Source organism: Cervus elaphus, chromosome 17 (assembly GCF_910594005.1).
Source record: "Cervus elaphus chromosome 17, mCerEla1.1, whole genome shotgun sequence".
NCBI classification, from domain to species: Eukaryota; Metazoa; Chordata; class Mammalia; order Artiodactyla; family Cervidae; genus Cervus; species Cervus elaphus.
In genome coordinates, this window is record NC_057831.1 from 32,507,767 (window position 1) to 32,530,533 (window position 22,767).

At 36.0% G+C, this 22,767-nt stretch overlaps 1 protein-coding gene across 2 annotated transcripts in view; it reads right to left on the reverse strand.

Annotated features, from left to right (window-relative positions):
* Positions 1 to 22,767, reverse strand: part of GRID2 (glutamate ionotropic receptor delta type subunit 2) — a 1,554,957-nt gene that overhangs the window by 717,672 nt on the left and 814,518 nt on the right. For both annotated transcript variants that reach the window (XM_043871276.1, XM_043871274.1), the window contains exon 4: positions 16,131 to 16,336. In XM_043871276.1, the coding sequence (XP_043727211.1) occupies positions 16,131 to 16,336 (206 nt within the window). The remainder of the gene's footprint in view (positions 1 to 16,130; positions 16,337 to 22,767) is intronic.

Sequence of the window (22,767 nt, forward strand, 5' to 3'; positions counted from 1 at the left end):
TAAAGAATACAACTGCCAATGCAGAAGATGCAGGTTCCATCCCTGATTTTGGAAGATCCCCTGCAGAAGGGAATGGCAACCCACTCTAGTATTCTAGCCTGGAAAATCCCATCGAGAGAGGAGCCTGGCAGGCTATAGTTCATGGGGTCACAGAGCTGGACATGACTTAGTGACTAAGCAACAACATGGATTAACTACAAAAATTCTCAATTACTTATACTGAAAAATTATTTATATTGTTAGAGAAGATTTGTTAATAAATTTCTCTACTCCCCTAAAGGCTACTATTCTGAATTTCGGACAAATGGTTTATATATATATATACACACAAAAATTCAAGGTCTAGAAGAGTGCTGGTCAATAGAACAGATGATAGAAAATACATATGCTCTGTCTAATGTTTTCTGGGATTCTGATAGAAATACAAAATCTCAGGCTTGTATCCACAGAATCAGAATTTTCATTCTAATACAATCTCCAGGAGACTAGTGCCCACATTAAAGCTTGAGAAGCAGTGGTCAAGAGCAGTTTTTAATTTCTCAAACTTCTCTGTGCCAGTTACCTGAGGAGATTTTTAGAAACACCATTGCCTGCACTTCACTTCAGAAGTCATGATTTAGGGTTCTGGTAGGGGATCTGCATGCATGTTAAGTCGCTTCAGTTATGTCTGACTCTGTGCAACCCCATGGATGGTAGCCTACCAGGCTCCCCTGTCCATGGGATTCTCCAGGCAAGAATATTGGAATGGGTTGCCATACCCTACTCCAGGGGATCTTCCTGACCCAGGGATCTAATCTAAGTCTCTTAAGTCTTATCTCCTGCATTGGCCAGTAGGCTCTTTACCACTAGCACAATATGCAAAGCCCTGGGAGGGAATCCAGGTAAATTTTTGAAATTTTTGAAATTCCCCATAGCTAGATCCATATATCCATAGATATAAAAGTTCCATACATTTACCATTGAATATGGATGGACAAATAGTTCTTCAATAATATGCATGCTTTTAATCATAGTACTTCACAATCTAAGAATATAATTAATATCAATTATAAGTCACATCAATTATAAATCAATATATAAGTGCAGGATTGTATGTTTAGCGTTGGTCACTAGTCACATATGTCTTAGTCAATGGCAATTCTGACACTTACAGATGCAAATATTATTGAGAATTGCAGAGATATGTCCAGGCCCAGTACTTCTCAAATTTTATTTGGGTTTAGGACGATAATAGTAGCTCAATAAATTTAAATAGCTCATGAAAACCAATTCATTTTCAGGAAGTCAAATGAATCTGACTTCAAGGAATCAGTGGCCCTGGAATTTGATGCAATATGCAAAAATTTAAGCTTATCTTTAAATGTGTATATACATTTCCAAAATGCTAGGATGATGGGTTTATTTTATGGTCTTAGTTTATTTTCAAACCAATTTATCTTGAAATAGAGCAAACTTGATAGGATAGGATCGGGATAATTTAGGAATACTCTAAGGTTTACAATTCTAAAAAAATCATAAACATGCAAAGCTTATGCTTTACTCATCAAAATCTGTATGTCTTGAAACTGTGATTTCATTTCTACTGAGAGTTTGTGAAACTTTTGTTTGTAGCTATAGTGAACTCAGGTCAGATGCACCAAGAAAGTGTTTGGATCATGCTGAAAATTTATTTCAGAACTCTGAGCAAAGGCAAATATGTCTTGTTATGAAATATAGTCAGGTTCATGTGCAGTTTGGACCCCACGTTTCCCAACCTTCTGGTCCTGCCCTTTTTTTAGCCATGCTTGAGGAAATTTAGCAATGGGTAGTCATTATTGCCATCTGTTTCCTCCAGAAGTCCCATATGAGGTTGTCTACCTGAACCTCTTAGATTAAATCAATATTACTCTTTTGTTCTGAAAGTTCACATTCAGTATATCTAATGGTTTTGTCATATCAGTAATTACATAATATCTTGAGAGCCACTGGAGCTCTAACAATTCCTTTCATTCCAAAAATTCCTTCACATGACAATGAGAATATATGTCTTTAAACTATATAGCTGAATATGCATTCAATGATTGTTAAATATATAAACATAACTCAATATATATTATATGAATCATAAGCAAACACAGTTAAACAGAATCTATTTAGTCCAAATATCCTGTCTATGTTTGACCCAAGACAATTTAACGTTCTCCTCAGCTTCACTAAGCTTTCAACAGTTTTCTTTCTGAATCTAGACCTTTGAGATCCCCTTTCTTAGAACATTTACTTTAGAATATTTGCAATCATACACTCTTCCTCTTTTCCTTTAAGATACAAATCTTCTTCCAGCCTCTTGCTAGTTTTACAACCCTAACAATGTCTTTCTCGAAGACCTAGGAGCCATTCCTGTGAGATGTAATAATCAAGGAAGATACATCTCTGTGGTAGGATAGGAGTCTAAGTTTGGTAAACACCGATTACAAACACAGATGACCTAATCACATTGACTGAGCTCCCCATCATGTCCTCCAGTAATTTTCCATTAGCTTACCCCAGTGAAAACATTTTTCAAATATAATTTACTGGCAGTTATGCACACCAACTGGGCTTCCTTGGTGGCTCAGAAGTAAAGAATTTGTCTGCCAATGCAGGAGATGCAGGTTTTATCTCTGGGCTGGGAAGATCCCTTGGAGAAGGAAATGGGACCCACTTTAGTATTCTTGCCTGGGAAATCCCATGGACAGAAGAGTTTGGCTGGCTACAGTCCAAGGGGCTGCAAAAGAGTTGGACACAACTTACAGCTAAAACACACACACACACACACACACACACAGAGGCATACCAACTATTTCTTTGTCATACACAAAAAGCCAGAATGATTTTTTTCACATGTACTGTGTACCTGGAGAGGTAACACAACATAGTATACTCCTTAAGAATGGGCTAGACTTGGCTTTTCTCTTTCTTGCTGTGTGACCTGGGCTACTTTCACAATCTCTTTGTAGCTCATTTTTCTTTTTTGTAAAATGAAGTCAAACATTTACATTTATCTCTTATATTTGGTATGAGGATTAAATGTGTTGATATGTAAAAAACACTTATGTGTTGCTGCTGCTGCTGCTGCTGCTAAGTCGCTTCAGTCGTGTCTGACTCTGTGCGACCCCATAGACGGCAGCCCACCAGGCTCCCCCTTCCCTGGGATTCTCCAGGCAAGAACACTGGAGTGGGTTGCCATTACCTTCTCCGGAGGATCTTCCCCACCCAAGGATCGAACCCCGGTCACCTGCTTTGTAGGCAGACGCTTTACCGTCTGAGCCACCAGGGAAGTCATATATGAACACTGTTAGAAAATAGTAATGGAGAAGGCAATGGCACCCCACTCCAGTACTCTTGCCAGGAAAATCCCATGGATGGAGGAGCCTGGTAGGCTGCAGTCCATGGGGTCGCAAAGAGTCGGCCATGACTGAGCGACTTCACTTTCACTTTTCGCTTTTATGCATTGGACAAGGAAATGGCAACCCACTCCAGTGTTCTTGCCTGGAAAATCCCAGGGATGGGGTCGCACAGAGTCAGAAACAACTGAAGTGACTTAGCGGCAGCAGCCGCAGCAGCAGCAGAAAATAGTAAAAATGTAAAAAATAATGACTAAGTTAACTAAAATTAAAAGGCAAACAATCTACTTAGATGGACAAATGCATATTAATCATTCCTTTAATTTTTTTATCTGTGGAATGAAGAAACTATTATACCCATCTCACTGGATTCTTCGAGGATTATACAAGACAGCCTATAGAGTGATTAGCATAGTCTCAGACACCTGAAAAGGGTCCAGTGAATGTTGACTAGCTATTATTAGAGGAAAAGTGAAATGCAGGTGTCATATGCCAGCAATAAAAATTCTATAAAACAGATTTTAGTTTTTCAAACACCAAATAGCTCTAGATCAATAATATTAACCAGCAATGATTTTAATATGGCCACCCCATTGCCTTTGACTGTGTGGATCACAATAAACTGTGGAAAATTCTGAAAGAGATGGGAATGCAAGACCACCTGACCTGCCTCTAGAGAAACCTTGTATGCAGGTCAGGAAGCAATAGTTAGAACTGGACATGGAACAACAGACTGGTTCCAAATAGGGAAAGGAGTACATCAAGGCTGTATATTGTCACCCTGCTTATTTAACTTATATGCAGAGTGCATCATGAGAAACGCTGGGCTGGAGGAAGCACATGCCGGGAGAAATATCAATAACCTCAGATATGCAGATGACACCACCCTTATGGCAGAAAGTGAAAAAGAACTAAAGAGCCTCTTGACGAAAGTGAAAGAAGAGAGTGAAAAAGTTGGCTTAAAGCTTAACATTCAGAAAACTAAGCTCATGGCATCTGGTCCCATCACTTCATGGCAAATAGATGGGGAAACAGTGGAAACAGTGTCAGACTATTTTTGTGGGCTCCAAAATCACTGCAGATGGTGACTGCAACCATGAAATTAAAAGATGCTTCCTCCTTGGAAGGAAAGTTATGACCAACCTAGACAGAATATTAAAAAGCAGAGACATTACTTTGCCAACAAAGGTCCGTCTAGGCAAGGCTATGGTTTTTCCAGTGGTCATGTATGGATGTGAGAGTTGGACTATAAAGAAAGCTGAGCGCCAAAGAATTGATACTTTTGAACTGTGGTGTTGGAGAAAGAGAGTCCCTTGGACTGCAAGGAGATCCAAACAGTCCATCCTAAAGGAGATCAGTCCTGGGTGTTCATTGGTAGGACTGATGTTGAAGCTGAAACTCCAATATTTTGGCCACCTGATGCTAAGAGCTGACTCATTTGAAAAGACCCTGATGCTTGGAAAGATTGAGGGCAGGAGGAGAAGGGCTCGACAGAGGATGAGATGGTTGGATGGCATCACCGACTCAATGGACATGGGTTTGGGTGGACTCCAGGAGTTGGTGATGGACAGGGAGGCCTGGCGTGCTATGGTTCATGGGGTCGCAAACAGTCAGACACGACTGAACTGAACTGAAGTGAACTGAACCCTATTTCCAACTAATGGGAACATCTGGCACTTTTTTTGACTGCCTTGTTTGGTGTCTACTGAGCAGGGATATTACTGAACAGATTACACTGCACAGGACAGTGTTCCAAAACAAAGACTTATCTGGGTCAATGTGTCAGTAGTGCCAAAGCTGAGATATTTTTGAAATATTTCCAGGTAAAAACACTTTCGTTCATCTCTGAAGTATTAATCCATTTAACACACTTTTTTTGGAACTAAAGTCTAGACTTACTATGTAAGTTCAAACAAACCATAAGGAAAATTTAGTATATGTTTCTTTCATAAAGCTGGTAACTCATATTAGGAGGTTGGTTTCTTACCGGAAATCAGGTCCTTCCCAACATGTCTTATGTCACCTGTATAATGATCCCTGCAGACAGCCTGGTCCTTCTTTACTAGCTTTTCAGCTAGTTCCCAACCTGAATCAGCCATCCTTTTTTTTACTTCATTTTTCCCCACGGCCTGCACATACAGTCTACTAACCACTCACAGAAAAACGGATTAGAATCTATTGATTCCACTATGCATTTGACCCAAATGCAATTGAGCATTTCTGTTACCTTTAAAATTCTCTGCATTTTTATCCTTCCTTACTGCCTCTCTTCCAAATATAATATATTTATAAAAGTGATCCTACTTCATTTCAATAATTCTACATTGATTCTTTTCCTGTATATTACATCATCATCTTCTCTTTCCACATGAGCTTCCATACTTAGAAAACATCTTCCTTGAAGTAGGTTTCTTCCCATGATACAGTACTATGTGGTCCTCCTTTTTGCTTCCAGACTTGAATGAGATGCCCCTTACTCTGCTTATTTGCTAACAACACTTTATTTCCTTACAATCTTTATTTTTTCCTCACAAAATTTTAACAAAAATGTTTTTTCAAAGTTCACCAATGATCATCACATTGACAAATACAATAGCTTTTCCTTAGGACTGTTGGGTTCCATTCTTTCATTTTCATCGGTCACATGCATGACTCAACCTAGATGTTCCAGAAAACATCAAATTTATGACTGAAATTTTATCTAATTATCTCAAAATCTGTTCCTTTTCTTATACTTCTGATTTCATAACATTGACACCATTGAAACTCATACTTGAAACATAGGATCCATCTTTTTTCCTATGTCTCAACCGCATTTCACATACCTAATCAATTTCCAAGTCTACTAACACCATTGCATTTTCTTATTTACTCTACTCTATAGTTCTAGAGCACTGTACAACTAAGACTTGTTAAATTTTTACTAGGTATGAACATTATTCTACACATTCTATTTTCATTACCAAATATAGCCTTGAAAATAACTGAGATCCAGGAATTACTCTATTTTATAGATGAGGAAAACAAAGCTAAATGATTTTAAGTGACTTGGTCAGAGCTACACAGCTATTTAATAGTGAAGCAAAAACTGAATTCAAACTCCATGTTCATGATGCCTCTGTAGCCATTCTCTTTCTTTAGGTTTGACACCTACCAGTCTGATACAATTAAGGTTTTACATCCTAAAATTCTACTTCCCTTAGCATGTGTCCCCTGTCCCACCCAGCTTCCTGCAATTTTCCTTCTCAGTATCTTTATGCATGCTGTTCTTCATTCACAGAAGGATACCTTTCTACAAAATTGCCTTAAATCCAAGTTATAAATATGAGTTTCAAGAATTGACTTAAACGTTGCCTCATCAAGTAGTATACATATTTAAAATAATTCATGTTTGAAATTAATGGACCCATATGTTCACATAATATTAGTGTTGGGCAGACACATATAGGTTTAATATTTGAGTCCTCTTATGCTACAGTTTTGTGTATTCTATTAAAAATAGAGTTTGCTCTAAAACCCAAATGAATCTTTTAAATTTTCTCAACCTAAACAGTTTATTTACTTTCTATGTATCTATATTACAGTGAGAAAAATTCTGAATAGAATTGTAGCTTAGGGCCATCTGCCTACTTTTTAACAAAGCTTCGTGGTGGCTACACCTTAAAATCTGATCCTCTACAAATCTAAAGCATTGATTTTTGTCAGTAAGCATTTAAAGAATTGATTAAGTTCTAGGAGATTGATTCACACTAACCCAGGTTGGCAAATAGATTTAGACTCTAGTCCTAACTAAGATTCATTTGCCATGGCTGCTTAGAACAGCAGGGCAGAATGCAATAACCTATGTTTTGGTCTGGAAATGGAAAATAATGGTATTTATATCATGTATTTTTCATTTATATACTAAGTGAATTTACTAGAAACTGGCATATTAATTAAATTACTAATTTATTTATTTGCAGCAAATATATCTTTCTATTGCTTAAATTCAGGGGCTCCCCATTCTCCCAGCTTCAAAGTACAATGTTGAGAATGGGAACAGAAACAAGAGGTACATAATTTTGAAATTACTTCACTCAGACCATGGTTAAGGCCTAAGAAATTGTGCCTGGCATTGACAGAGAAACTTTTGTATGTTGGCAAGTCCTTGCCTTCTAAGTCTGATATCTTCTTTTCTAAGCAGTAACAGACAAACAGTGGCAAGTCTTGATCCTCAAATTTATCATTAGGTCTATTTTACCTAATCTCTTTGTTTTCATTTGTCCACATTACTTCATGGAGCAAAAACTCAATATAAATTTAATCACTCTTGGATCCATTCACATTGCAAACTTGCTTTGATAAGACTATAATAAGTTACAATAAGAATTTCTTAAAGTAGAGAAGGTGTCTCAGTTACCCCATAACAAAAGAAAAAAAATTTTTTCTAGGCCAGTGTAATTTTATACATTATCTACAAACTTTGTGCATAGTCACTCAGTCGTGCCCGACTCTTTGTGACCCCATGGACTGTAGCCCACCAGGCTCCTCTGTCCATGGGGATTCTTCAGGCAAGAATACTAGAGTGGCTTTCCATGCGCTCCTCCAGGGCATCTTTCCAACCCAGGAATAGAACCCAGGTCTCCTGCATTGCAGGCAGATTCTTTACCATCTGAGTCACCAGGGAAGCCCATCTACAAACTTTGTTTGATTAAATTTTTAGATAGAAATTTTGTCTTTATTTTCAATTCCCTCTGGGGGTTGAGAAGAGTCACTTAATTGTTTATTTTCTTGTGGTTTTACTATGTACTATGTTTACAACATTTTTCTTATCAACTTGTCTGTTCCTTAGAGGCTAGACCCATATATCTTTAATGATTGTATTCCTAGCAGTGCCTTTCACATTATTTTACACAGAAAAGCTTTAAACACATTGCCTGAATGAATGAATAAATGAATACTGAATTAGAGAAGGATTTGAATTCCTTTGTCTTAAAAGCCGAAGCAATTGTGATTTCATATTTCAAATAAGTACAGCTTTCATTTATGTTCAGGTATTTTATTTTTTAACTTCATTTAAATAAATAGAATAGAATGAAAATGTTGAACTCATCAAAAAGTTATAGAAAATAAAAACTATCAAATTAGATTTGCCAAAATTGTTAAACGACCTTCAGATTATTAGGAGGAATCAGTAGCAAACTGTCTATCAAGATCAATATCCAAGTCAGTGGTCACAGGAAAGAGGTGAATAGGATCCATCTTATTTGGAAATTTGGACTCATTGGAACCTAACTCCCATCTTCAGGGAGAACTTCTGAGAGTTAAATAGAACTTCAACAAGAAAAGCAAATATTAAGGCACTTTCAGGCCTCGTTAACACAAGTAAGATCTGTCATGCATGATTTTGGTCAAGTGGAAGTAAAATAAATTTGATACTTTCTCATTTGAAAAATAAAAGTCCAAAGCTGTGGGTTGGCCTTTCAGTTCAATATAATACTGAGCTAAAGTAAAAACTTGGATTTGAGAAAAATTTAATCATAATTGATAACTATAATAAAAGACTAAATAAGGAATGAAGCAGATTTTTTTGGATGGTTTGGCAGATTTTTTTTTTACGCCAGTTAAATTATTTTGTTCTCTTAGAATTCTATGCCATTGTAAAGATCATATCCATATAGAGCAGTTGTATCTTTGAGTGACCGGCCATTAGCTGCTACTTGATGCATGCCTACTGAGCCCATGAAAAGAGTTACAACTTTTATTATAGAAACCAGCACCATTAACTTTTGTTATTATAGGATCATAGAAAGATATTTATTGCAACAAAATTATCAATATAGCCTTTCATTATCTACTTAAGTCATATGGTTCATGTTAAGAGAGAAAAAAAGATAGACAAAAGATGCGGTATAGGAATAATGGCTCTATACTTCAAGTACACTGATTAACTTCCCTTTTTATTCAGTCTAACCTTATTTTCTATTCAGGTACATTGATCCTGTGTTGAAATGAATAACAGACAACATATGAAAAATAAGTGTTTCTCTACCACCTACCATGAAAAACAATTTGAAATGAAATTCAGATTTGAATGTAAATGATAAAACAAAATGTCTATAAAAAAATGAGAATATGTCTTCATGATCTTGGAATAGAAAGCTTTCTTTTAAAAAAAGACAAAAAGCACTAACTATAGAAAAAGCAAATTAATAAGGGACTGCATTAAAAATAAGATGTTCTATTCATCAAAATTTACCATATATAGGATGGAAAGACAGTCAGTCAATAGGAGAAAGGATTTAAAATATATTTGCAAATGGACTTTTATCCCTAATATATATAAAGATCCTAATAATCATGGGGAAAAATAAAAGACTTGAATAGGTAGTTAATAAAACAAAATATTAAAAAGTCAATAAATACATAATAACTCATCCATCAGGAAAAGGCAGATTAAAAATAAAATATGAATCTAGTACATATCCACCAGTATAAATAAAATGAAGAAGAAGGAAAATAACAAGTATTGGTAAGGAAGTAGAAAATTGAAATACTTCTGTCTGCTCCCAGTAGAAGTCCAAATTGGCATAAATTTTTGGAAAACTGGCTGTATCAGCTAGCATTAATAAGTGACATAATTTATGCATACCTCTTGAGCTAGACATTTCATTCCCAACAAAAATACACACATATAAAGAAAAAACAAATAGACTGACTATTTGTAATGAGCAAAACTTGAAAAAAAATCATCAATAAAATTTAAATAGACTGTGGCATATTCATATAATGAAATACTTCAGAGCAATAAAATGAATAAAGTTTTCCTACCTATTTCAACGTGGATAAACCTTATAAACATAATGTTGAGCAAAAGAAAACAGATAAAAGACATACATAGTATATTTCTATGCATATACAGCTTAATATAAATTGTAACTAGTTTATTGTGTTTTAAATCAATTTAATGGTTATACTTTCAAGAAGGTTATAATCAAGTGGGGCCCAGGAAGGGACTCTGGGAGTGCTAGTTATGTTATTTCTTGATTTGGGTGCTGGATGCATGGATATTTGTTAAGTTGTACTTCACAGTTATATGTACTATAATTATGTACATTAAATTTAAATAAAAAGTGTACTTCAAAAATGTATATCAATCATCTATGAACACTGTATTATTATAGAGACGTTCATGCAAGGAATATATTTGGGGAAAAATTACAGTCAAGTTTCTTTGTCTAATATCATTACATTAGCCTTGTCCTAAAAATGGACATTGCATAATATCTCCAAATAATTTCTTTTTCTTGGTAAAAATTGGGTTGTTTGACTAGCTACTAGATAACTATCACAGTAATCTGAATATTCAGGGTACTCCTTTGATGACTAGGAACCTTTCTATACTCCTGAGACAACTTATTTTCTAAATCATCATAAAGCCTTATTTCTGGCAAGCTGCTTATATATTTGAAGAAATAACTTTGCCTTTTTGTTGTTTGGCACGATCAAAGTTCTCTGGGATATAGTAAAACAGAGTGAAAACTATTTCATAAAGTGTGATTAAGGAAAAAAGATAATTCCCTTTTATTATTGCTGAATAAACAGATTTCATGTAACAGTGGGGTTCTTCTGAAAATTTGAAAAAAAATGCAAATAGACAATGATATTCATTACCATTTAAGTAACAGAACTTCTCATTTTCAAAGAATTGAATTTTCTTCTCAAACCTGAAAACTAAAAGTTAAGATCCAAAAATTCTGATGTATGTATCCTTTCTGTAAATGGTTTAATTACATAACATCCATAGTAACATTTTTCCTATATAAAAAATACTGTTTTTCAAAATATCACCCTAATCTATATTTAAATCAAACCATGTGAGCACTCTTGTTTCACCATATTCATTTCAAGGACAGTTACAGGAACATTGTGATAACAATTTTCCATCAATATCACAGCAGGCTGATTTACTCAGCAGCACATAACTGCAGTATTTTTATTAAAGCTTTGAAATCTTGAATGAGAGGTGGAGCACTAATTGTAGACATGTGATATATTAAATTTCTAAGACTTCAAAGGGAGCATAATTAACTCAATGCCATATAATTGCTCCAGGGACAGAAAAAAAAAAGATGCAAACAGAATTGATATGCCCATTTTCCCCCTTAGGAATTAAATGACAATGCTAAGTGAGCAATTTCTTTCTTAAAACTCATTCTTTTGAATTTTAAGTTGATATTTTCTTTGACTATTTTAACAACTTTCCATGCCAACTTATAAAATATAGGAACCAGTGAAGCTGGGAGTTCTGCTATTCCCTTTCTTTGACCAGAATTTCTTACTTCCTCTTCTCCCTCTCTTCAGTGTTTATTGAACCTGTTTCTTTGACTTCATCATAACGTTTAGATCCTTTCTCTTTCCCATTATTCCAATGCATCAGTTCCTTTATAGCTTCATTTGCCTTTCTATCCATCATGTAATCCATTGTAAGTCATTTCTGTATCTCATAGGACCTAAGAGTCATGTACCCCGTTGACCTGCTGACAAGTTACTTTACCAGTTTCCAGCTCTGCACATCCCCTAGCATCCGCTATCAGCGCTAGTTGGAAAGATGTTGAATGTGGCTGGAGGAAGTTGGAGAATAGAACAGATTACATCTAAGGAGGTCTTTAATTTTCTCAACTGTAAATTTGGAATTTGGGCAAAATGTTACATGTTGTATTTTACAGATCTAAAATGTTTAACAAATACTATCAACTATAACAACAGCTCTTTAAAGTATCTTCTGATAATCTCCAAAACTGAAAGAACATTCTGGAATTTATGACTGAAGAAAGTCAATTGAGATACCTTCCAAACCCCAATAAAATATAAGGGATTAAATAGATATATAAACAAATAGCCATGAGAAAAAGGGACAGAAACCATCTGAAAAGTGTTTTTTAAATAAATTACTGAAATGGAAGAAAGCAAAGAGGAAATAAAGAACCTTTTGATGAGGGTGAAAGAGAAGGAGTGAAAAAGCTGGTTTAAAACTCAACATTCAAAAACTAAGATCATGGCATCCAGTCCCATCTCCTCACGGCAAATAGATGAGAAAACAATGGAAACAGTGACAGACTTTATTTTTTTGGGCTCCAAAATCACTGTGGACAGTGTCTGAAGCCATGAAATTAAAAAACGCTTGCTCCTTGAAAGAAAAGCTGTGACAAACCTAAACAGTGTATTAAAAAGCAGAGACATTACTTTGCTGACAAAGGTTCGTATAGTCAAAGTTATGGTTTTCCAGTAGTCATGTATGGATGTGAGTGTAGGATGATAAAGAAGGCTGAGCACTGAAGAATTGATGCTTTCAAATTGTGGTGCTGGTGAAGACTCTTGTGAGTCCCTTAGACAGCAAGGAGATTAAACTAGTCAATCCTAAAGGAAATCAACACAGAATACTCATTAGAATGACTTATGCTGAAGCTGCAGCTCCAATACTTTGGCCACCTGATGTGAAGAGCTGATTCACTGGAAAAGACTCTGATGCTGAAAAAGATGGAGGGTAAAAGGATAAGAGGGCAACAGAGGATGAAATTGTTGGATGGCATTACTGACTCAACGGACATGAGTTTGAGCAAACTCCGGGAGATACTGAAGAGCAGGGAAGGGCGGTAGACTGTAGTTCATGGGGTTGCAAAGAGTTGGACATGACTTAACTACTGAACAACAACAATTAAAAAAAGAAAAACAGACGAAGTAGTGATATCCGCTGAAGTATGGTAGGAGAAGCCAGGATTTGATGCCATCATAGGGGCAGCAACTGAGCACAGGACTGTCCTGCCAAGTCCTAGCAATTCTGATGCCTGGAAATGCCAAGCCAATTGGCAGGCAGGAGTGAAGTGGGGAACTGAAAAGTGTGGGAGTAGGTTGTGTTTTATAAATTTCTCTGAACACTGAATTAGTAAATATGGACCCATTGCTACTAGATGATACACGGGATTTGGATTTTGCAAACCTTTTTGGTTTTATAAATGTTTTTATTTGGGGCTCTCCCAGTGCCTCAGTGGTAAAGAATCTGCCTGCAATGCAGGAGACCCAGTTCGATCCCTGAGTGGGGAAGATCCCCTCGAGGAGAGCATGGCAATCCACTCTAGTATTCTTGCCTGGAGAATTCCATGGACGGAGGAGCCTGGCAGGCTACAATCTGTAGGGTCACAAAGAGTTGGACAGACTGAAGTGACTGAGCACTCACACACACATGTTTCTATTTAAAGATGCTATATGTTTTGTAAAGATCTTACAGAAAAACCTGAATGAATTATTGTTTTGTCTTAAAAAAGCAATTATTTCTGAAAAGTATAACTGGATGGAGAAATAGGTAGACCAAAGGATTCTTGCTTTTCATTATAAAACCCTCAATCGTATGTCCTTTTTAAAATTCTGTCCATCTCCCCGCCCACCTCTTTCTCTCTCACACATGTGAGCGCATGCACACACACACACACACATAAACACACAGAATGAAGTTTCATTTGCCTATCACTGTCTGCCTAATACATTCTTATTCATTTTGTAGCATTTTGGTAAAGCAAATTCTCTGTGAAACATTTCCTGACCTCAGCCAAACTCCCTGCAGACTTTGTGAGTTCTCCTATGGAATTCCAAAGCACCATTTACCCATCACTATAATAGTATTTTTCTTTCACATTTTATTATTTAGTTACATGCTTGACTCCTCCACTAAATAAGTAATCCTCTAAGTCAGTAACTATTCTGTGTGTCTCCAGACCTCTGATGCTACTTGCCTTTTAAATTTGGTGCTACTTGCCTTTTGAATGAGCTGTGTCTAGGACTTAAGAGGTCAGTCTGTTCTCTAAGTGGGAAATGTTTCTAGAACTCATGAAAGAGCAGAATCAAGGTGCAGTGTTTGAGAACAGCCAAAGGAGCAGCAGGGACCACTACATAGATCAGAGAAGAGTATAAAGGCTTCAGACTTTAAAACCAGCCCATAGTTTAGAAATTATGGATATACAGAGACTATACATAAAATCAGTAATTGTGAAGGACAAAATGAGTGGGGAAAATGGTGGTTGGGTAGAGGAAGGGAGATATATTTCTCAGGAAAATCACAAACATAGATTTATGTATTTGAGAAAAAAGATGGAAGCAGCAGATTATTACAAGTGTCAAGGCTCAGAGTTAAGAACAGGGGGCCATAGCCCCTGCTACGTGTCAGGTAGATACTACATACTACTAGATACATATGTACACCTAGAAAATATGATCTAGAAGTTACCATTTCTTAAGCATCTGCTAGGTGCCAGCTGTCCAATCACTCCTTTAAGGCTTATTATATCTCATTAATCTACAGTACAAATATAATAAATTGAAATCAATAATATTCCCATTTTACTGATGACAAAATGGAAGCTCAAAGCTATTAAGTAATTTGCGGGCATCACATGACCAGAACATGACTGACATGGTCTTGAACCTGTGTCTTGACTATCATTTCTCTTTGTGAATTAGTACTCATGCCACTGGGTCTGGTTCAAACATGCCCTCTCAATGAAGCCTTCTCTGATCTTCCCAACCAAAAGTGACCATAGATACTTCAACCTTATTTATTATAATTTTAAGATTTCAATTTATATTATATGCCCTTATATATTTGCCTTCAGCCTTCTAGCAGATTTTGTCTTTCTCGAAGGAGAGAACAAACTCTTGTAAAATTGAAAATACTCTTTCTATTGGGGAAACATTTAGTGGTTCAATGAGACTCTCTGAGTTACTTGCTAGACCTAAAAAGGTCAAAGTTCTATATTTGATCTTAAACTGAATAACAAAGTTTTCTATTAAAATAAAAAATTCCTTATAGGTATTTTCCAAGTTTTATTCTTCTTAGTGATTTATATTCTGCTTCAAGTTCTCTGATACCAATTATATAGAGTGTCAAAGAACTTCTAACACATTCTTAATCTGGAGGCTTTACATCAGTACTTTGGGAGCTAAAGAAAACATATTGCAGAAGTGAAGAAAACTATATTAGTGAAATAAAGCCACCCCAAATTTTAAAACTAATAATAAAATCCATGTGAAAGTATGTAACATCATGACTAATTTCAGCACTATATATAGTCAAAAAGTGATCACAAAAATTACTTGACAACAATCTTTTTTAAGGGAATAGCAAAGATTTTAGAATATAGAGATTGAATAGTCTCAACTGTATTTTTACAAAGTTTCAGAGCTTCTAGCCAAAGGTACAGATACAATAAAAAATTTGATGATCTAGCACCATAAAATGCACAATGGTCATCACTTTGCAGAGTTTCAGACAGTTTCAATTATTTGTCTTGCTACAGAGTTCTGAATATAGAGGAGAAGAACCTGCTATATGTTTTCATAATAGGAATCATGTTTAGGCAATAATAGCTTTAACTCAAATAAATCTTTTCTCAGAAGTAAAATTTTAACTTGCATAAAAAAATTAAGTATCAATATTCGACAATTTGTGAAATCCATTCAGGTAAGCAGCACTTTTAAATCCCCATAAGAATTCTTAAAGTCATCCTGGATAGGTGCCTAAACACATATAAATACAAAGCATTCTTAGCAATTAACTGGACAGTACGGGGTAAATGTGATGAACAAGGAATTCACTGTGTTACCTCAATTAGTGCTAATGAGAGCTGTGTAGTTAATTCCCTCACACTGCTCTTAATTTTCATCTCCTCTGTGGGATCTATTCTGAAACATTTAATGTTTACATCCTATTTCCAGTCCATGACAATTTTTACTTACCTCAGTAATGAAGGATTTGGCTGTGGCAGGATTCATAACAAGGATAGCTCGCCTAAGAGTGTCTCGATAGCGATTCAATTCCTCTATTCTCATGGTGTCAAATAGCGTGGTGATCATCTTATTGATGTTGTTTTCTACCTTCTGAAGTGCAACATCCATCCCCTGCTGAGACACTTTGTCCAGAAACTCCTGGATTCCACGTATATCTAGGAACATCAAAAGCCCATCAACGTGTGAATTAAAGCATGGAAGGGAGATAAAAGCTATTTCACTTATATCAATATAGTTTATTGTTCAATATTGTAGGCTGTTTAAACTACTAATGGAGTAGCTGATGGAACTCTCAGATATGGTTAAGGTTGAGTAGAATTTAATGTGTTTAGATGAAAAATGTATTGTTATTTTAAAAATTAATTTCACTCCACTGAGCTCTCTAAATGATCTCACCTCTAGAAAATGTTAGAACAACATAGAGGGAGGTGGTTGGGGAAGATCCTTACTTCCCTAAAGCAAATGTGAAACAAGAAATTACATTCTTTACTTTTCCTCCATATTAAAAGAGTGATACTAACCTCAGGCAAAACATGAATATCATTAATGGCTGATGAATCTGAATCAAGATTACTACTGTTTCTTAAAATGGGCAATGATATCAGTAAACTTGACATTTTCAATCTTAATTGAAAGAGGGTTTTGAGAGGTTATCTTCAAAGGATCTCAGGTCACAAATAAAATAGCTAAACTTTTGCTTGTTTTATGACTACTACTACCTCCTTGGGCTTCTCCGGTGGCTCAGACAGTAAAGAATCTGCCTGCAATGCAGGAGACTGAGGTTTGATCCCTGAGTTGGGAAGATCCCCTGGAGAAGGAAATGGCAACCCACTCCAGTATTCTTGCCTGCAGAATCCCATGGACAAAGGAGCCTGGCAGTCTACTGTCCATAGGGTCACAGAGTCAGACAAGACTGAGAGACTTTCACTTCACACTTCACTACCTCCTTTGCTCAAATCCTGCCAACTTAGTAGAGATTCTTCCTCCCCACCCCCAAGAGTACATGGAATGTACTTTGTGTGTAAAACATGAATTTTTAACAAAATACTCACACACTCATCCCCAAACAAGAGAATTTCTGAAAGATTATCAAATAAAGCATTGTGTTCATTTTACACCTAAATAAGGATGGTAAAATACAATCTAAATAAAATATTTATAAATTTGTATTTTGATGTATATTTAACTACCAACAAGTGCCTGAAATGTGACAAATATTTTTTCCTAGTACCACATTGGCTATTTATAGAAGAAGGGATCTATACATTGATAAATATGATTGGAAGATGTACCTGGCACAATATAATCTTAATATAGTACATTTGCTTTGACTATAAAATACTGTAGTTTTCTGTATATGCCCATGACATAAAATGTGAAAAGTGAAACTAGTGAAAGATAAGAAGTGAATGGGATTGTAGGTTGCTTATTATTAATGGACTATATCTCAAAACTCCTTACTGTGCATGCATGTAAAATTTATTTCTTAAGAGCAATAATAAGGTCATATGTTTTTCAATACATTGGCAATTGAAAGCAATAAGCCAACAGAATTAGAAAACAAAATCACAGATTTGGAAACTAACATTTGTTCATAGTCAAAATTTATGTTTGCAGGTTACAAACTAATAATAATTTAAAAATTATTTCTTCTTATGATTAGCTTTATTTTAAAACAATTACTAAGAACATTATATGTCCAGTTATCTGATGACTCTCAAACTTTTCAGACTAGATAAGTGTGTAAATTCTACCTTAGATTCCTTATTCCTAATTAAATTATAAACCCAGGATGTCAGCACTGCTTAAAAGAATAAAGCCTCATCTAGAGCAGAACAAGAGATAAAAGAGTTTGAATAGTAACAGTATTATGTATTCATTAAATATCCAGGTCAGAAAGTTTCTAAGGATGTAAGGATTTCAAGCATGGATTAAACAAAGGGTTAGATATGATGAAATTCAGCAGATAGAGGTAGACACATAACAGGACTATGTTCACACTCAAGCGGGCCTCCTCAAACTCTGCTGTGAATCAGAATCACTTGAAAATCTTATTAAAAATGCAGAAGCCTGGGCCCCAACTCAGAACCAATATGCCTTTAAAATATGTGTCAGAGCAGATCCTTGATTTTGAATTGGAAGTTATTATTTCTTCAGTTTGAGTCACTTAAATGTGCACATAAATATGACAGACCAAACCAAAAATGCATTGGAATAGAGATGTTCAGAAAACACCAGGGCATAAAGCTTCAGATCACTTATACTCTTAATTTTGAGAAAAAGAAGGGATCGGGATGGGGAATACGTGTAAATCTATGGCTGATTCATATCAATGTATGACAAAACCCACTGAAATGTTGTGAAGTAATTAGCCTCCAACTAATAATAAAAAAAAGTAAAAAAAAAAAAAAAAAAGAAAATTGTTTCCAAAAAAATGATTGAATATAGTCACCAATCCTGTGCGTGAATACCCTTCCCTGTACTGAGAGAGGCAACAAACAACAAACAAACCAGCACACAGAACTCACACCAGGTGCTGGGAAGGGAACAAGGTATGCTGGTCGAGGCCGGGCGGGAAGGAGGCTCTATGTTAGTTAGAACACTCAAGGGAGTTTCATCGGGAACAGCGGTGTTTCAGCTGTGATCTAAAGGATGAGAAGACACTGCTCAAGCAAGCAGACAAGACGAGAGGACAACAGCCTGGGAAGAGGCCCCGAGGCGATGAAGAGCTTGTGTCTAAAGTACCTAAAGGAGTCCTGCATGGCTGCAGCCCAGTGAGCGAGGAGGAGGGCAGAGTTAGGTGAAGCTGTGTGGAGAAAGAAGGTCAGATGAGGTGGATCCTGGTGAGACCCAGAAAGAGGTTTGGACTTTATCTTAAATGCAGTTTTAACCTCTTGAAAAGTTTTAAGTGGAGGATCTAAGTAGATGATGGGCTATGTGTGTAGAATGAAAAGCAGTCTGAGAATGACTTAGCGTGATTCCAATTCAGCTTGTAAATGGTATGACTTCATTTAAAACAGTATGTTCTATACATCTATGTCAACTAATAAAAATAAATGAAAAAAAAAGTATGACTTTTTTACCTTCTATGTTTGACCAGAAATTAAGTAATATGTGTATTGTTATTTGGCCAGAAAAGTGATGTGATAAAAGATTCCTATTATTTCTCTGTGCCCTTAGTCTGCAATTCTAGTTATCACTGCCTAGATAAGTGATTTTTAAAATTTTCAAAAAAAAATGTTCTGATCTATAAATGAATAAATATTTGTCTTCTAAATGTCTTGAAAGATTAATTAGTGAGGGTGGTGATATGTATGTGTGTCTGCATGGGAAATCCAGTGTAAAGTCTAAAACATGGTGTGCATGTGTTAGTCACTCAGTCTTGTTCAACTCTTTGCAACCCCAAAAGGCTCCAGGCAAAAATACTACATGCATAGTCATCCCCTTCTCCAGGGGATCTTCCTGGAACCAAACCCAGGAATCAAAACCAGGTATTCTGCATCGCAGGCAGATTCTTTACCACTTTACCATCAGGGAAGCCTAAAACATGGTAGGTGTTATTATTTTTAATAATAGTTCCCAATTGCTTGTTAAGGGATCACCCACCAATAGGATAGAATTGCCTAAAATTTAGATGGCTAGCTACCCAAAATGGCAAGTGTAACATTTTAGACTCTTGCAATGTAGAAGTTAAATAATAATAGTTATGCTTAATTGAAAATAACACCAAACACTCATGATATATAGCAACTGTAAGTTTGATGTGAGAAGAATCTGAATCACACTATTAAATGCACTGTGGAAAAGTCATTAAAAAAGAGAGTGGGCCTTTGGCTTTGTCAATTTGTGAATACAATCAACCATCATTATTATTCAGCTACACCATCTGTATTACTGTTAGTTGGCAAAAAATGAGTAAAGTGCTTCAGTTTACAGAAATTAAAAAGCTAAACGGTGATATCTGACCTCATAAAGCTTTCAGGCCTGTGGGTGTTACTAGATGTTATTCGTTGATAACAAAATGTTAAATAGTAGTTTCAGTTGTTCCTTGTGATTATTCATTCTACTGATCAGATAATTATATAACAGCAAGTGGTAGAGGTTCATGAAGTAAGTTACTAAACATAAGATTAGAACAAAAAAATACTTTTTTTCCTGGACTCTATAAAGGAAAGTTTCATACTGTTCATGGAATTCTCATGGGAAGAATACTGGAGTGGGTTGTCATCCTTCTCCAGTAGACCAGAGAAGACTTGAGAGTCCCTTGGACTGCAAAGAGATCAAACGAGTCAATCCTAAAGGAAATTGATGCTGAATATTCATTGGAAGGACTGATGCTGAAGCTGAAGCTTCAATACTTTGGCCACCTGATGTGAAGAACTGACTCACTAGAAAACCTCTGATGCTGGGAAAGAGTGAATGCAAATGGAGAAGGGAGCAGCAGAGGATGATATGGTTAGATAGCATCACTGACTCAATGGACATGAATCTGAGCAAACTCTGGGAGATAGTGGAGCACAGGGAGGCCTGGTGTGCTACAGTCCACTGGGTCGCAAAGAGTTGGTCACCACTGAGCAACTGAACAACAGTGACAATAAAGAAGGTAGAATATGACTTCCCAAAGATGCCCAAGTCCTAATCCCTGGAATCTATGAATAGGTTAGGTTATATAACAGAGGAATTAATGCTTTAGATGACATTGAGGTTTGTCAATCACCTGACCTTACCATAGGCAGACATCTCCTATTACTTCAGTGGGACTAGTATAATTCTAAGGACTTAGAATTAAAGGAAGGAGGCAGAAAAGGAAAGTCAGACGTAGATCTGACTACTGAAGAATGAGCTGAGACTTCTGGGGAGCTTCAGAGATGAATGTTGCTGGCTTTGAGGATGAAGAAAGGGGATCTTGAAAGAAGAAATGTGGATGGTCCCTAAAAAAGGCAAGGAAAGGGGTTCTCCCCAAGAACCTTTAGAAAGAAACATAGCCTTCCTTACATCTTGATTTTAACAATATGAGCTCTCCATGGTCTTTGGCCTAATTAATTAGCTCACAGATAGTCACAGGATTCAAACAAGAATTGAAATTTTATATGAGTAATGAAAAATAAATGGTCTTTCTTTTGTATCACAAGCGGTAATGATGCAGTTTTGGAACTGCAAGAGCCAGCATGTCTAGTGAGAAATGAAGAATGTAGCCAATGAGTGAAAATGAAAGAGGCAAGCCAGCTATTTCTTAGACTTCCCAACTGTATAAGTCAATTGAAAAAATATTCCTTTTTTCACTTTTTTCTTATATAGTTTGAAATGAGCTTCAGTCACTTGCAAGAGAAGGGGTACTGACTAATACACAGTCTACTGATATGGTAATGAAGATGAAGGTATAGTTCCTGTTCTTGAGGTACATCCAGTTTAGTGGAGGGAATAACAATTTAGACAAGTAATTGTTTTAATGTGATCAATGCCAATTAGAGAAATGTGAAAAACAAAGGAATGGAAACAGGAAAAGTAACAGCTAATCAGACCTTATTGGCACAAAAAAGAAAATTATAACATTTAATTATTGAGTTACTCTAATTAAAGGAAGTCAAGTGTGTGAAATATTAAAGCAGGGATTCCCAGGTGATGCTAGTGACGAAGAACCCGCCTGCCAATGCAGGAGACATGAGACGCAGGTTCCATCCTGGGTTGGGAAGATCCCCTGGAGAATGGCATGGCAACACACTCCAGTATTCTTGCTTGGAGAATCCCTTGGACAGAGGAGCCTGGTGAGCTACAGTCCATAGGGTTGCAAAGAGTCGGATACAACTGAAGCCACTTAGCACACATGCAATATTAAAGCAGTTTGTAAACTTCAAATTTCTATGCAATATACATTTTCATTATCAAGATTATATTAACCCAGTCAAAAATCCCACTTGTTCATGATTTTCTTCTGCTGTCTTTTCCTACAGAAAAATGGAAAGTAAACAAAAAAATCATAATAAGGACTAAAAGCTGATTTAGGTAATACCTTTAGAACTTGATATTCTAGCAATTTCTGTGATAACTGTTACTTAGTTAGACCAACTTCCCACAATAACTCTCTAGGAGGTAGTGACTGATTGAAGCACAATGATTTGTTTTATTAAATTGTGCAGAATGATGGCTTTATTATGATCATTAGTGTAAGATTAAACTTAATTTCTCTCTAAACATGGCTTATAATTAAGTAGATTAGGGTAGAAAAATCCCAGGGGATAACAGAATCGAATGTATAAATACACATTTCTAAACTGACTCACAAACCAGATATATATCTTACTGTTGATCCTAAACCAGTAGTCAGCATCCAAAGAAATCTCTTTTGGAATCTAGTCTCTGTTTAATATGTGCCAAGCACTGTGAGAGGTACCTGGGAGGGAATGATGACTAAGACAATCCCTGCCCTCTATAGCTTTGTTCTTACATAGCTGATGATAACATAGACCCTTTCACAGATAGAATAATCGTACAATACTATTCATTTTCCAAACTGTAGTTGCAACCTAAATTTAGTGACATTCTCTGGAACGTATCAAACAGTAATTCTGGTCTTTGTATTCAAATA